Source organism: Melospiza melodia, chromosome 1, assembly GCF_035770615.1.
Source record: "Melospiza melodia melodia isolate bMelMel2 chromosome 1, bMelMel2.pri, whole genome shotgun sequence".
Classification (NCBI taxonomy): Eukaryota; Metazoa; Chordata; class Aves; order Passeriformes; family Passerellidae; genus Melospiza; species Melospiza melodia.
Genome location: NC_086194.1, coordinates 123,018,823 through 123,035,951, shown reverse-complemented (window position 1 = coordinate 123,035,951; position 17,129 = coordinate 123,018,823). Strand labels below are relative to the sequence as shown.

At 38.8% G+C, this 17,129-nt stretch overlaps 1 protein-coding gene across 9 annotated transcripts in view; it reads left to right on the top strand.

The window, feature by feature from the left end:
- The window catches only part of PTPRM (protein tyrosine phosphatase receptor type M), a 441,289-nt gene that overhangs the window by 124,114 nt on the left and 300,046 nt on the right, over window positions 1-17,129 (top strand). For all 9 annotated transcript variants that reach the window (XM_063166391.1, XM_063166383.1, XM_063166378.1 and 6 more), the window contains exon 3: window positions 10,595-10,860. In XM_063166391.1, coding sequence (XP_063022461.1) covers window positions 10,595-10,860 — 266 coding nt within the window. The remainder of the gene's footprint in view (window positions 1-10,594; window positions 10,861-17,129) is intronic.

Below are 17,129 nucleotides of genomic sequence, written 5' to 3'. Positions count from 1 at the left end.
CAGTATTCATTCTTTGTGATGTAGTTTGTGACGTAACCTCTCCTAGATAAGAGCCTTTAAAGATAGACTGTACTGTAGTGGTTAGCATGTCAAGAATAAAATAGCTGACAATGGATTTTTTTTCCTTCCTGCCAAGAAGGTGTTTTTTGCAAAAATTATTTTATTTTAGAACTGATGTTATGTTTAATGAATAGTTTAATGTATTCTTTAAGGAAGGCAATCTTTATGCTTTAAATATTTTTTTTAATTTGTCATGTAGTGAAACTCTTTCACATAACTTATACCTTGGAAAACAAATACCTTTGTATTTTTTGTTTGCTTTAGACTTTGAAAATCAGGAAGGACAAGAAAATCTGAATTCCTAAGATATGTCATTCTTCTCTTTGTCATTGTTAAGTGTAACAAGATCCCTAAGAGGAGAAAACCTAAGTGAAATATAGCTTTGTATACCAATTTGTAGAAAATGCTGTCAGCTGCTTTTGTGGCAAAGGTATAAGTGCATTTAAAAATAAAAACCAAAAGAAACCGGGAAATGGAGGTATAATGGGTCTCTAATTCCTGTACAAAGTCAACTAAGGCAATATTCCAAGCTGATAAATGCACACACAGACAGGCATAAATCTTGGTGTAAACTAGTGTTAAATTTCATTTTAAAAGCAGACTGAATTCATGAGATGGGGGGGGGATTGTTTGGTTTGTGATTTATTTAAGGTGGAATTAATAGCCCTAGCTGGATATGCTATTCCATCAGCTTTAAAGCTTTCATATTGATACAGTATAGGTTGACTAAAGTGCGTAACTTTCCCTGCAGGAAGTGCAGTACCTGATCCATTATGGCTTAAACTGTCCTGTAGTTGCCGTGTGGTGCCTGTGTGCTGGTATAACAATGATTTCCTCTGGGACATGAGCTCAAAGTAAAGGTCCTGAGCCGTCCTGTTGCTCATCAGTGAAACACAGGCCCTGATGTGCTTAAAATTTTACTGAGCAAGTCTTGTCTAAGGTCTCTGAAGTGTTTCTGTGGAAGAAAAATGCCGTGAATACTAATCTGAAGTAATTTGTAGTTTAACTGGGGAAGAAAACCCACTGCTTGTAGTTTGGAGTCTCAATGAGTGATTCAATTTAGAAAAACAGAGCATAAAAGTATGTTTTAGGGAAGCTAGTCTGATTGTAATTATACTGGCGAGCTTCTAATTTCTGAGCAAGGTTTTTTATGTGGAAATAAAAGAACTGAGGCAACACATGGCCCATGCTAAGGGAGATGAGTGTATTGAACAGATGAGAAAAGATGGATGCTTTGATTCAAAAGAGGAGGGTAGAATAAAAACAAAACTCCACAGATCTACTGTAGATGACAATGCAATGCTAACCTACTCTTTTGAATAGATAAGGAATATTTCTTGTGAGTTATCTATATTCACAGTCATGAAACCAGGAGTAAATTACTTCAGAAACAGAAAAGCCCTTGAGGCTAATATGCTTCTGAAATTACTGATCTGTCCAGCAGGATTGCAGAAGGCTCCCTGTTACAGTGGGATTTAGTGCCATAGGCAATACGGTAGTATGTTTTCTGTCTTACAGATCTGTGAAAAACTGTCAGAAATTTGAGAGAAATTCAGAAGATGCAGGTCTAGATTTCTATGTAGTATATTACTGCAAATACTAATCGTTGCAACAACTTACTAGCAGTTTACACACCTGATAGTATTATGGTGACAATTTGCTTTTATCAGTAGTTAAGAAATTAGTAATCAGGTTTCCAGAAAACACTTTGTGAGGAAAATACAATGACAGTTAGCAATAAGTTACTTCTCATTTGAAAGCTTCGATGGTACAGAATTGGAAGAGTATACCATAAGTGTGATAGTTGGCCAAACATTAACCTAGCAACCTAAAGCTGACAGAAAACTGTATCTCTGTAAAAGTTGTAAAGCTCATTGTCTTCAGGCCTTCAGAAGCTTTTTACATTAACCTCTGTGTTTAACAAACCTTTCAGCCTGTCGCTGGGCAGGGAAAAGAGTACCAGTAGCACTTAACCCTGTTCTTGAAGATGGTCCTTTTCAGATAAGAGTTACATGGATCAAGCTATGATCCCCTCTCCCCCAGCCTTTCTATGTTTAATTCTTCAAAGCTTTTATCTGAAAAATAACTGGTTTACCCCAGGAGCTCCCCTGAAACATGTTAAAGCTGATTCCTGCTTATCTCCTGAGTATTGTTTCTTAAATGCTGAATTGCATGGTTGAATGGTTTACAAAAATAATGACTAATGTTATTGGTGGTGCAGCAAAGAGAATGTGCTTAGAAAAGAAAGGAGACTTTCTGGGCGGCAGCAGTAATTGTTAGCATGTGCTGGTTAGTTTTACAGATACTTATCTTCTGTGACAACTGGCCCATGCTTTGAATGCCAAGTTATAATGAAATGCAAGTTGATAGGGTAGGTGGCTCTTTGGAAAACACAGCTTGCCATTTTGCGTGCTGCTCTCACTGCATGTGCAGCTGTTAATGTGGGGACCCAAGGCAGGAGTCAGGTTAGATTGGGAAGGAGCAAGCATGAGAGAAATAGAAGGATAAAAGGATAAGTGAGTCTCATCTTGTGTACCTATCTGACAGCTCAGTATGCTGCTGAGACTGCCTGGTGCTTGATTACTGCAATCTGTCCTGTGTTCTTACTAAACCCAGTTTCTACCCTCTTGTCTGTGGATGCACTCAGGTCTTCAGTGTGTGTGTGAGTGCTCATAAACTTCAAACCAAGCTAACCAGTGAGTGGGAGGTGAGACTTGGGTGCTGGGAGCTGCTGTGGACCCATGGAAGTCAGGGGCCTTTGGGTGTGGGGGCCAGAGCCTGGGGAGGAGCAGGGTATGGGTTCCTCTAGCAGAGTGAGATTCCCCTGGGCTGGAGAGGAGGAATAGGGCAGGGCTGTCAGTGCTTTGTGTGAGTGCTCAGTGTGTTCACAGGGATGCTGCTAAAGGCACTGTTTTTCTGTCTGTATTTGGTCTGTCCGGCCGTCTCCCTCTCCTCTCTTGCTGTATGTCTGCCTGCCTGTGTTGGGAGCGCCAACAGCTGGATCTGGGGCCATGGAACTGTAGCAGCCCTGTGTCTGTCAGGCAGGGAGATGAAAATGCACCCTGGTTCCTGAGAGTAGCCTAGATTTGGCTATTCTGAGCCTTTGTGTTTTTGTTTTGTTTTGTTTTTTTTTGTTGTTTGTTTTTTGTTTGTTTGTTTTGTGGGTTTTTTTGTTTTTTTTTTTTTTTTTGTTTTTTTTTTTGCTGGTGTTTGTATAATTTCATTTTTTTCCAGAAACAGGTTTACATCTGGTCTTATATTCTTGCTAAGGAAGTTAAACAGCGCCTAGTTTAACAGTGATGCAAAAAATCCAGCTAGAAGAACCTCATCCTTGTTTACTAGGCCTTCTTCATTAACACCTGCTTTGGTATTCAGCTTTTAATACATGTGATGTATTCTCTTATGCTGCTCTAATGAATTAACTTACTATTTTAAGCACGTTATAGAAGTTTTAGCTCTTCAGCTTCTGTGGTTTCAGCAATAGTTGCAGTCTCCTTCAACTGTATGCCTAAAGGTTCGCTTTTTTTTTCTAAAGCAAGGCCCATTTGTCTGTTACAATGTGGATTGTTACTATTTCTGTCCTTACCCTTTAATCCTTTATGTACTGCATCCTGTATTTTGACTTCCCTTACTTTTGTTCAGGGTAGATCTAGCAGATGTGCCTAGCAGACCTCTTCCAGTCTCAATGCAGGTACACAGGCTAAACAATCAAGCAGTGGAGCTGTGCCCTGTTAGGAACAAACAAGGCAAGGAAACATCTGTGAATGTAGCCTCTGAGGCAGGGACAGAGCTTTTGTGCTGAACAAGTTCTGTTCTGTTTGTGACGTTCAAAGCTTCGTCTCATTTCCTTTAAAACAGAAGGGCCATGGCAAAAAATTCTTCATGCACGTACTGTCATTCTGTGAGTGACAATGAGTGGTTCAAGGTGTCCTTTAAAATAATTTTTTGTATGCTGTGGTAAAGTCCAGAGTTGGTAATGGCATGCTTTTTGGTTAAGTTCCCAGAAGGGGAGAAAAATATTTCTTCTTTGAGAACATGTGGCCATGGGAGAAGCTTTTCCAGGGAACAATAGGATAGGCAGTAATAGATGTGCTAACTGGAGACCTTGCACTGGGGAAGTTTTCTTAGAGTAATGGGGAGGAAACACAAAACTTGTCCAGACGTGATGAGAAGATTTTTCTGTTAGCCCAGAGGAGAACAAGTAGAGTTTGTTGAATCCATAAGGGCTATTGAAGATGGCTTGTGTGCCAAGCAGGTCTGGAGGAAAAGGGCCCTTGTTGCAAAGATGTAGTTGGGCAGAAAATGTATTTTTCAAATGGCTATATTTTACTTCTCTCTCAAAAGAATCTGGGTTTTCAGAAAGAAGACAGTTTTTCAAGTTCATGTTCTAATAAAACATAATTTCTTTCAAGCCCTTTTGGTATTTTTTGGTGTGTTCACTTTAAAGAAAAGGTGCAGACAGATCTGTCTCAAAGCTCTAGCATGTTTGAAATCCAGTCGTAGCATAAAAGTTGAAAAATGTTATAGCTGGTGAAATACATTAGGTCACCTTTAAAGAAATCCAGCTGACTGCATCATGAAGACTCTTGAGAGAATTTGAAGAAAACTTTGCATACCTTGTTGGCGAAGCTTTTTTTCATGTTTTAGAAATCAGTTCTCAGTCTTCGCAGTTTGTAGCATAATTCCCACTGGCTATAGAAAGGTACCAGTGAAGCTGCAGAACACATGAGGATAGACCAAATGTGGGATGACAGAAATGAAAAAAGAACATTGCCCTGACTTACCTCTTTGAAACCCAGAAGGAGCACAGTTCCTTTAAAAGTGAAAAACTCTCCCAGGTAGTTGCACACTTGGGCTGATGTGGGTTTTCTGAGTGACTGGGGCTGGGAAGGAAACCTTCCCCCTGTGGTGGTTCTGCTCCATTGCCTCAGGCCTGGGCTGCATCCAAGGTGGCTCTCCAGGGACAAGAGAGTAGCACAATTCCTTGGAGATTTCATAGTCCATGCCACACTTGACTTTCTTTATCAAACAGAGGGAAAATTACCTTGTAGATGCATTTCCTTTTATTCAGGCAAGTCAGGTTTCCTGTTATAAACAAATAAACTAACCAAACAGAAAACTTTCCAGTTGTGTTCATGAGTGGAATTGCAGTTCAAACGTGATCCCTTTTCCCTGCCCTTCAGAAGGTTTTATACAAACCAAGCATTAACTTTGTTCCATTTCAAGAGTAGTCTACTCTTTTTCCAACCTAAATGATTTCATGATGCTAGGACTCTGGGAAGATCCAGATTGTCCTCTAATTTTCATTACTTTCAATTAATTTTAGGTAAGTGTTTCAAATATATACCTACTCCCTGCTTTAGAATGCTGAAAAAGAATTTTCCTGTTCCAGACCTGGGGAGATGCTGCTTTGTGCTTTAAAACTCTCCTTGGGTCTGCCTGTCCTCAAGTCTTATCTTACTTTGATTTCTGTTTTTCTTAAAATGCAATGATTGCTTCAGAAATTGAATTTGAAACTTGAGACAACTCTATCAGAATTTATGCATACACAGTTGTTTTCACTAATAGCTTGTGAACTTTATATGTCCCTACTATACATTGCATGCTTTTTTGCAAAGAGATAATATTAGTTATGTAAGAAGTAGCCTTCAGAATGTCAGTGCGGCGTTTGAAAATGCAGAGTACTTGAGAAGAAAACAGATAAACAGATTACTGGATGAGTAGTCAAAATCAATAAATATTGAAAAGGATTGATTAAACAAACAGCATTCAGAAAGCAGGGTTTGTTTTTTATATACTGGCTATTGGAAAAGGGGCTGCAAAAAATACAGGATCAGAAATACATAATTTTATGTCCAAACTTGATCAAAGCAATTTCTAACAGAGTTATGGGAGATGTGTCTGTGCATCTGAGATGAGGAAGAGTTTTAAGAATTGAATTTAGTGAAAGAATTATAAGGCTTATTAGTCTTACTAATTGCTTGGCTAAAACAAAGCGGGCATTATGGGTAGAAGTGAATTGATCTTTTTAAAAAATACACAGGACTTATGGTGGATTTTTAATGGATTTTTTCCAAGAGTTTGAACAGTTGCAAATTTGGAAGATAAACAGCTTGAAAGTTGAGATTAATGATGTTTTTAGGATGGATAATAACTAATGATTGAAATTACCCTGTTAAATTTGAGTAAATATTGCTCAAAAGAAGACTTAAAATTCACTTGGCGACAGTAATGGTTTGTAAGTTAATGAGCAGAACTGATGGGTGTTAGCTGAGGCTCTGAAGGGAAGTCTCTCAGCTGCTGTGTTTTGGGGCACCTCATTGTGTCAGTTCAGGGGTGCCAGCGTCTCTGATGTTTGTGTGCACGTACCTACTGGGTGATGTCTGGAGGTGGTGCATTTGAATTAAAGTTCCAGCTTCTTTAGGTGGTGCTAGTCATGCGTTCAGAGTTACAGCCGCCCTGTAATTTTCAAATGTTACCAGAAAATGTGTTTTCCTTTTTCCATAATATTAGTAAATAGTAAGAAAAAGTATGCAAGAGAGAACCTATTTTGTTTGCAAGCTTTGGGAGTTAAAGTGTAAGGTGGACTGTTCCTAAATTCAGGTCCTTTGCTTTCTGCAATACTTCCAAGGTGGACTGTATACATTTTTGTTTATGGAATACAGTAAACAAAAGAACACTTTTGAGTTTCCCTTGTCTGAAAGTGGTACTCATTATGCTTGAGCCTCACAATTCATCTGCTCATGCACTGCAGTTCCAGTGTCTTGAACAGTTCCACACTTAGTCTTGGGCAGTCAGAGAGCTGCAATCTCTTGTGAGTGATGGCTGTAGGGTTTGCTGGCATTTAGGGAATGCTGTTCTGCTAAAAAAGTGACCTTTTGTATGTATCTTCCAAGCCTTTCATTGATTCTATGAACTGCCCAGTCACAGCATTTATGAGACCTGTCTGCACCTCACGGGTGTTTTGTTAATAAAGTGATACATAGATTATCTGTTTTTAAAATCAGGCTTTTTGCTCTCTATCATTTAGCACATTTTTCAAATATTGGAGAGTCAAAATCAACCAATAGCAATGTCTAAATAAATTACTCTAAATAAAATACTCTTATTATTAGGAAGATAATTTGTCCTCAACCATGTATAAGACTGGTGAAAAATCAACAAAGTAACTTTCTTTCCTCACTAGTCCCATTTTCTTTATGCATGAAAAATGGTACTGCATTCAATTTTGTTGTGTTTGACATTCCCAGTATAAAAAGGATCTCTTAACAAGGTGAGATGTTATGATGAAAACTTGCAGAAGTGACTGGAAAATCTCTTATGCCATTCCTATAATTTTTTGTAGGACAATATGTTGCTTTTCCAGTTGTCAGATTTTATTTTTTAAACTTTTTGGTTTTTTTTTTTTAGTTCTTCCACTCTATCTTTTGACCATCTTTTTGTGTCCAGTATTTCACAGAAAATGTTGATTTATGCTAATGAAATGACCAGTATATTTAATTGCCTGTTTACTCTGGAGCAAATCGGTATTTTTTTTCATGTATTGCATCTTTTTAGAATGAATATTTACATAAACCAAATACCTGCTGAATTTTACTGCTGAACCAATTTTCAATGAGGAATTGTAAACAGCAGCAGTGACTTCAGGATAACCACTGCTTTGTGGATTTAAATGCCTTAGCTATAATGATGAAATACATGTGATTCAGCAGGGTTTTGGACTTCAGAATCCTGAATTTAATGAATGATGAGCGCCATTAGGTTTTACTACATTGCATGTAGTGCCTTTACATAGCCCTATGTAAAGGGCTGAGGAAATTATCATCCATGTGTTTAAACATGGAAGTACACTTAGAGAAACTAAATAAGTGTGATAAAATGAGTGTATTTATAGTAAGACATGCACTTGCTATTTCTTCTTAGGAAGGAGTACTCAGTTGATTGTAATTTTACATGATTTCTTGTGGAATCCTTCAATTCTGGCAGATAACTGTTTCCTTGTATACGCCAGTGTATCCTTTCAGTTATTTTTAATATGTGTTTATGTGCCCCAGTATATATGAGAAGCTATTCTGGAGAGCTGATCCACTGTCAGAAAGTATGCTGTGGGGCTTATGTTGTTTGTTTGTTGGATTGATAAGTTTCCATGTAAAAAATCCTGCCAGTTAATTTTTAGTGAATTCATAAATGCTTTAAGTATTGCTCTTATAACTTAGCAAATTATACCTATTTAAGCAGTTTATATTTTAAATGTAAATAAATTAATTGAATGGCAGAGCACGTACTAGTTGATGGAAGGAATATTAGCTTCTTTCCTGCCTGTTTTAAGAGAAAAAAGCATATGCAGTGACTTCTGTTTATGTTACTAATGAATAAAGGTTTTCCCAATATATTATAGTAACAGACCGTGAGTTAAATACAGAGTAACACCTTTTAGCAAGTAAAATATTTATAGTCCTTTGTATTAAAAGAAAGTTCAATTTTTGTCAATTTTATGAACTTGTCTAGAAAGGAAATTTATACTTGATAAATAATTTAAATTCAATAGCAAAACTACTATTACTGAAAAGTTAAACCTATTTAACATAGAGATACACTCTGGACAAAGGTTCTCCAACATTCCATTTCAAGAAATGACTTGCATCTCATTAGAAGGTATCATCACCCATCAAAGTAAGAAAAAGAAAAAAAATTAAAACTTGGTTTCTAATAACTATGTGGCAAGTGTGTGTGTACTTACATTTTTCTAAGTACACTTAGCTATGCATTTGTAGCAGGGATCTATAACATATCCATTTCTGGACTTATGAAAAATGCAGGGTTTAAATTCTCATGCATTTTATTGAAGTGTTTTCTTTGCAGAGTAGATACTGAATTTTATTTCCTTCTATGATGTCATAGGTTATCTGTTAATAGAATTCTTTCCTTTTCATTTTTTCAACCCAGAAATATGAATGCCTCAGAAGTCATGTTGCATTTTTCTAACATCTGTATGGTCTTTCAAATTCCTTAGTCCTGCAGCATGAATATTTTGAAGGTACACTTCAATGGAACACATGAATAGGCACTAAAAAATAGAGTATAAATTGACTGGCTGCTCGTGTGAGAGTTGGTTGAATGTGACTTTATTTGAATAATTTTACATTTTTTGTTATTTGCTGTTTTAAGTTGTGATCATAATATAAAATTCAACCCCAGCTTTATATATTTTTTTTTTACATGTAAAGCTTACTGGTTTACTTGAATTTACATTTGTTCATTTGTTTTTCACCTTTTGAAGACAGGAGACAATTGTCACACTTAGTCCAGTAGGTAACTTGTGCTTACCTAGAGGAAGGTTAAGGGATTGAGAACATTTTAGACACTCTCTGCATCACATACTGCAGAGTATGTGATCATCTGAACACATCTGAACCATCTGAACACATGAAATTCTCTTAAATTTCATTGCAACTCTTGTGGTGTATTGACCCTGACTGGACACCAAGTGTGCTCTCCTTCATCCTGGTCTCAACTTCACTCTGGAATTTTCTCTCTCTCCTCCCTTCCAGCAGTGCAGAGAGACAGGAAATGGGTCAGTTCATCACATGTTGTCTCTGCCACTCCTTCCTCATCAAGAGTAGGACTCCTCACAGTCTTCTCCTGCTCTGGGGTCTCTTCCCACAGGATGCAGTCCTGCAGGCACAGATTGCTCCAGCATGGGTCCCACACCAGGTCATGAGTTCTGCCACTAAACCGACTCCAGTGCGGGCTTCCCACAAAGTCACAGCCTCCCTTGACCATCTGGTTGAGCTGGTGTGGGGCCCTCCCCAGGCTGCTGCAGGGGCCAGCCTGACTCACTCAGCACCTGGCCTGCTGGGGAATCTCGGCTCCAGCGCCTGGAGCACCTTCTCCTCCTCCTTCTGCACTGACCTTGGTGTCTGCAGGGCTATGTCTCATGTATTCTCAGTCCTCTCTTCAGCTACAATTTTGAAGTTTTCTTTTTTTCCCCGCCTTTCTAGGTACATTACCCCAAAGGCTCTGCCACCGTCCCTGATGGGCTCGGCAGTGGGGCGGGCTGGCTTGGAGCTGACTGGCACTGGCTCCGTGGGACATGTGGGGAAGCTTCTCACAAGAAGCCACTCCTGCAGCTCCCCCACTACCACAACCTTGCCAGGCAAAGCCAGCAGGGACTCTGCGTGTACAAGCACTCAGATAGCTGAGACCTCCAGCTGATTCTGTACCACCATCTGTAGGTTTATTGCAGTGCATAAAACATTGCACTTGGGGGCTTTTTGTCTCTTTCAGCATTTGGGGCTTTTTGTCTCTTTCCTTCCCCACCTGTAGAATAAAGATATTAGCCAGCTTTACAAAAGATTTTTGAGATTCTGCAAAAGAGATTTGAGATCAAATGCATATTACTCTTATGTTAGTAGAAGCAAAGAAAAATGGTTGAATTATTATTATTATTAAATTATGCTTTAGTTACAGATATTAGCATATTAAGAAGAGAAAAAATGAGGAAGAAATTGAATCGATCACTTTGTTTTTGCAGGTTCTTTCATGTTGGTGAATACATCTGGAAGATTTTCAGGACAGAAAGCTCACCTCCTGATGCCCCATCTGAAAGAAAACGATACACATTGTATTGATTTTCACTATTACGTTTCAAGCAAGAGTGGAGCTAGCCCTGGCACTCTGAATGTATATGTGAAGGTTAATGATGGTCCTATTGGTAACCCAGTCTGGAACACGTCTATCACTGGCACTTGGAGCAGAGCTGAGCTGGCAATTAGTACTTTCTGGCCCAATTTTTATCAGGTATGTCTTACTTTTTATGAAATTTTGTCTCTCCTAATAGTCATCTGGTTCTTAATCCTCATTTTAACTTTGAACCAAAATAAATTTCCATGTTTCTAGTTGATCATTGTCTTAATCACATTTTTGTACATGATGCTAAATATTTGTTTTTACATGCATATGGCTGTGTTTATATGTTTATTTATATTTATAGAAGTGTGTGAAATGCACACATGCTCTAAATCTGGATGAACTAATTAGAGTGAATAAATCCAGAAATTTTGCCACTGATTTCAGTCAATCAGCTGTTTCTCTGTAATAACTTCACTCATTCTTTCAGTTCCGTAGGGATGCTGGAATTGAACTCCAATAGATTTTATTACAGTCCAGTCTTCAAGTTTGATTTATGTCAGCAATACTTGTTGCTTTAGAACCAGCAGAATCCTTTGAATCCTCAGTTCAGGTCTTAGCGCTGAATGCAATATCCATTTGTCCAGTAGTAACGTAAATATAATAGTAGCTGTCACAGGAATGGGATTTTGAGTGCATCCTAAAGATTCAGGGGAATTTCACTTGACAGTCCCTTAGGATGCTGCTTTTCTGTAGGAAGGTTTAGATTATACAGTTACTTACTGCTCTATGGTAGTTCAATGTTTTTCCTCCTCCTTCCTGTGAAAATGCAGTCTATGTCTCCACAAACAAGTAACTTAGTTTAAAATAAGAGCAGACCAGTAGCATAGAGGTGTTACTGAGCCTCCTGCATCTTCACTTGAAGTTTGGAAAGTTTGAATTTTATTTGTTTGCCTGTACTGAATATTGTCACCATACTTGTGGTTTGAAGCTTTCTGAAGAAAAGCCATCCTAAAGATGACAAGTTCCTTGACTGTAGGCATCCCTGGGAGGTACAATCGTGCTCTTCCACCATGCTGTTCCAGAGTGGGACTCCCTGATTCCTACAGCAGTGCCCAAGGTACTAGTGTCACACGTGGCAGAGTCTTGTTGCAGTTCCTGCATTTGCTGTCTCAGGTAACCAGGTATTTGTTGTCCCATCATGTTCTAATGAAGAGTTTGGCAGTGTCCACTGCAGGTATTCTGGGAGGCTGCAGTGGGATCCTTTCTGTGGCTGCAGCATCTGTATTGTAAGGATGTCCCAAGTGAACTGAATCTGTCCTTTCTGAACCCTTTTTCATTTAAGTAAAAAATGCTTAAGAACTTTCTGGAGTCTTTTTTCTGATTGTTTCATCCACAATGAAATAGACTGTCCTACTCCAAAAGATAAGTTTGGAGGGCCAGGAACATTTTACTTTTGGAATGTGGGATGCCTGGCAGTGGATGCAATACTTACAGACCCAAAAGAGCACACTTGCACATTGCTTCTTGCCTCTGATAGTGTGCTCCTAGGTTAGGTCTGCATTTGCATCCAGTGTACTACCCAAGATTCCTAGGAATTGCTGCAACTGCATTGTCAGGACTGCTGGAGAGTATTCAGGGAAAGCTTATGGACATCTCAGCAAACTTCATGATGTGGATCTTTTATATTTATGTGCAGTCTTGGTGAGGTGATTCTCTCGTGCCTTTTTGAGAAGGATGGGCATATTGGCAGAGCTGAGGCTCACTTCAGCTGTGTGGGAGGAGCTGTGTGCTACCTGTCAGCATAAGGCTGTGTCTTGACCGCAAAGTCTGAGCTTTGTTTAGTCATACGCATCTCTCAGGGTGGAAGGGCGGTGTGTATTTTGTTTCCTGTCAGGGTTCAAGGAGGGTTTAGATGATGCTTTCTGTCATTTGGTTTAGTTTCAGGTAGTCCTGTGAGGAGCAGGGAGTTGGTATCCATAATCTTCAAGTGTCTTTTCCAGCTCAGGACTCCCATGATTCTCTGATCTTACATCAAGATCTGATGTTACCAATTTGATGCCAGTGTTGAGAATGCCTTCCTGTGCTGCCGAAGAGCCTTTCTGTCTTCACTGAAATATTGAGAACCAGTCTGTGTTGTTAGCCTCAGTGGATGGTGGGAGAAGAGGATAGAGCATCCCACAGACCATTTTGTGGCTGACACTGGATATAACTCAATGGTTAATAATGTGGAATTTACTGGAAGATTATTTTAACATGGTGTTCAGGAGTATTCAATACTGAGTACTGCCCAAGTCTGAAATATTCCCATTTATATAGTGAATTAGAGGAGCTTTCTGCCTTCTGAAAGGAGTCTGGTTTTTGTGCAGCAGGACTGCTCGGGAATCAGCAGTCAGTAAAGAAGTGTGTTGTGCTTCAAAGTCTCACTCGAGTTCTGAATCAAAAGGCTGATGTGGACAGGGGAATTTTAATAGAAGCCTTGAGTCTGACTATTAATTTTAGGGTAAATTAATGTATTCTTAAAAATAGACAAAGCTTCTGTCAGTTTCAAGTGTTATTACTAATCTTTTTAACAATAATCTGTCAGATTTCTGACAATATGATACATATGGTATTTGGCCATAGAAACAGAAGGATAACCTTTCCCATCTTCTGTTTCCTCAAGACCTGCCTGCTGGACTGTTCACCCTTATTTGTAGGTGAACCCTTACGTGCTTGGATGAGGTACTGCAGTTCAGCTGATGTATAATAGATGCCTAAGCTTGTCTGTAATGGATTCCACGTGCTCTCCTTGCTGTTGGAAATGTTGACATTTTTGCATAATCTTTCTTTCACTGTGGAGTATAGTAGGTAATTTTCTTTGCATTTGCTGCATAAATTCTGAAATAATACCTAGTTAGGTACTGCAATTTAGCTGACGTGCCAAAAGATCTTATGCTATGTTAATATCCATGGCAGTGCAGGGAATCAGTGTTAAATACTGTAGCTTCTCTGGTTTCATTGTAAATAAGCTCATTTATTCTCGAGGAAGTGCTGTCACCATTTTAAGAGCTTACAGTTAATTGTCTTTGTTTTTGGTTGCCTCCATTCTCTCAGAGATCTGTGATGCAATTTCCTCACTTGAGTGCTGACATTTGCTATTTTTCATTGTTTCTGAACTCCTTTCATCAGTTTTCATGCATTTTCTTCTTTATAGAGTTTGTTGTGGGGGAAGACAGGTAGTTAGCTTTAAGCAGCTGGGAGAAGGGGGCAGGAAGAGGAGAGAGGGTGTACGTGAATGTTGTGAGAGCGTGGCTCCAAGTTGGGTGGCAGCTCAGGTGGCTGCAGGAATAGTGGGGAAGGCACAGGACTCATCTGGTAGGTATATAACATAGTACCAAGTCTGTTTCCTGAGCTACTATATATTTGAGTCCAAAACTGCAACCTCCTTTGGCACAAATGCATGTGTTCCACACAAAACCTCCAGAATGTACAAGACTTCCTCCCATTGATTTTCTGAGTTTGTCTGACCTTGCTGAACATAATTCAGAGAAATCTCCTAAGAAGATTTTTAAGGAATGATGGAGCCCTTTTTAACTTTTCTTATATGAATGTTGGTAGCTTCCCAATGAGTAATCTCCAAGAGAACACATGACATTAAGGGACAAAGCAATGTAATTGTCTGATTGTCTTTGTTGTGTTGTAAATCACATGATCTGTGTAGCCATCCACATCTGTGAATGTTTTCTAATTCCATTCCCTTAGCAAAACACCTGCAAGATGTCTAGATGGAAATGAAACCAACATGTACTACAGAAATGTGAAAACAAATTATATATGATAACATTTCAGAGTTATAATATTTATACAATTCAATATTTTTTCAAACACAGTGTGTTGTGTCTGTTTTGCTGTTGAAAAATGTAGGCAAAATGGCTCCCACTAAATGGTAGCTGACTACAAATCAGATTATGTAGCATGGAGTGAATTTTTATCCAACTTCTGAAGATTTATTAGTTTAAACCATGTATTGCAAACGCATACCAGGAAAGTGCTCGAAAGATTTAATAATTAACAGTAGTTTATTATTGGACCACCAGCTGTCCCAGCTTCTAAATATTTTTTGGGTTGGATTTCTATTTAGAATCGACTCATTAGAAAAAGTCTTTGAACTAAATAATGAATTCCTTTTAATGCACCCGTTTCTTTTTGCCAGGTAGTTAGTTGTGGGTGTTGCACACCATAGGTAAGCTGTACTGCATATATATCACATATCACCATTGTAACCTGCCTGTAACAACATTAATTGTTGATTACTTGCTGGTTATTTAAATTGTCAAGCATTCCGACAATTAAGGATATATTTAATTCTGTAATTAGCGATCTTCTAAGTACTACTGCCTAACATTTGCCATTGATTTTAGCATATGTCTGCACTGCTGTCCAGTTAGTGATAACAGTGTGCTTGCAGTAACATGGGTTCAAGCTGCCAAACACCTTCTGAGTCCAAGATAATCAGCACAGCTTGTTCTTTTCTGCTGTGCCTGCTGGCCTCTGAGCTATTTGTTTCAAAGTAGCTGGTGTATTTCTGCAGGTACCAGTCTTATTTCTGTTTTATAAAATCGCTTTAGGAGTGCTCCCCTGAGGAAGCATTGCCTTCCTCTTTTTAACACTGTGCCCAGGAGAAATTGTTTGCTTTACTGAGCTATTGTCTACTTGGCACATCTTAAGCAAGAGCATCGAGGAGTTTATCGTGCCTTGGGAGACAGCCTGCAAACAAAACAAAGCTTACATGATTCCTAAGACCTTCACCCTCCTCCTAACTTGAGTAGAATTAGAATGTACATGGAAAAAAGAGAATTGAACTTTACATCTTTACATAGATTTTGCTGGTAAGTGGCAAGATTGTTTTTAGATTCTTGGGGAGCAGTCTCAGTAGGTTGAGAGGCTCTAAAATTGATGCTTTGAGATACAAGTCATGAAAAGGCTTCTCTTTTAGTTGAGGAGAGGGTGGCAGGGTTTTTTGGCATGTGCTTTTATTTTCTTTAATGTTTTCCTGTATTTTCTCATTTGGATTTTTTAGCAGGAGTAGAATGGTAGTTTCAGGGTTGTTTTTCCTAGATTAGTTAATAATTCTCAGACCAATTAGTAGTATTTAAAATAAATTTTATATTTTAGAAGTGTTGATATTTTGGAATATCACAATATGCAAAAGCTACTACTGAGTTGAGTCTGGTGAGGGGATTGTGTTCCTTGCTTCTAACCCTTCAAGCAAGTAATTTAGCACAGCACCACTGCAAGTCACACACCATCTCCCTATCAGTTTTTATATTTTGAATTATTTGCTTTGTACTTTGCTGGAAGTCAGTCATGGCAGCAGTGAACTGAAACAAATCTTGATTAAATAAAACAACAAACACTACAGATTTAAAATCCAGAAATGGAATTGAAAGGATTAAAAATAGCTTCCAGTATAGTAACATAACTGTCTGTGCCACTGCACCATCTTTAAATGTAAAATCCTGTGAAGCTGAAGTGAAAAAATGGGGTAAGAGCCTGGCAGTAATTCCTGATCCTTTTTAGTAAGGACACAAAGGAGTTACATTGGTATCACTTCACAGAGATGAGATTTACCCTTCACCATTCTGACACATTCCCCTGTAAATTGGGAGTTTAGGGAATAAGAAACAGCAGATCAAACCTAACTTTTAAAATCTGGACTTAAGCATAAATTTGTTTCATAACCTGCTTTGTACATGTTTGGCTTGGAGTTTGGCTCATGTAGGGTATTTAAATCCTCATCTAGGACAGAGCATTAAGCTTCTTGTGCAGTAAAAGTCAGGCTCACATTCTCATGTGTTGTGTGTGTTGCATTCAGCTGCACACATACAGTTCCTGAGCTGTGCTTTGAACTCCAAAGAAACTTTGAAATGCATATTGCATTTGGAAAAACAACCTGTGTCAGGCATCTTAAATAGCTCTTCTTCATTGACTTACGTGCTTTGGGAATAACTATTTTGAGAAAGATGCACCAGGGCAAACCACATACCTAAATTTAAAAACCTCCAGCAATCTAAAAATGGTCACAAGTATGGAGGCATGCATTTTTTGTCACAGACACGAGGCTCTGTTGTTTGCTCCTGTCCCTTGTTCCTAAACCAGAAAAGCATTTGGGCCTTCTGTAGAGAAATACAAGACAGCAACTGGTTTAAAAACAGAAAGAGAATTATAAGATTTAACAAGCCTTAATGTCAGGAGTTCAGTTTTCATGCTGGCTTGCTTGTTTCTTTGTGGTCTCAGATTGGCAGCAGCCACCAAAATGTTGTTTCATGTGCTTGAGTGCAGGTGTGAGGGCCACATGGTAGACATGTAGGAGTGGGAGGTGGGGAGGGAAGTGGCATGGAGCAAATTCCCAGCCAGGGAGGCCTGAACACAATTCAGGTAGCCCACATCAATAAGCT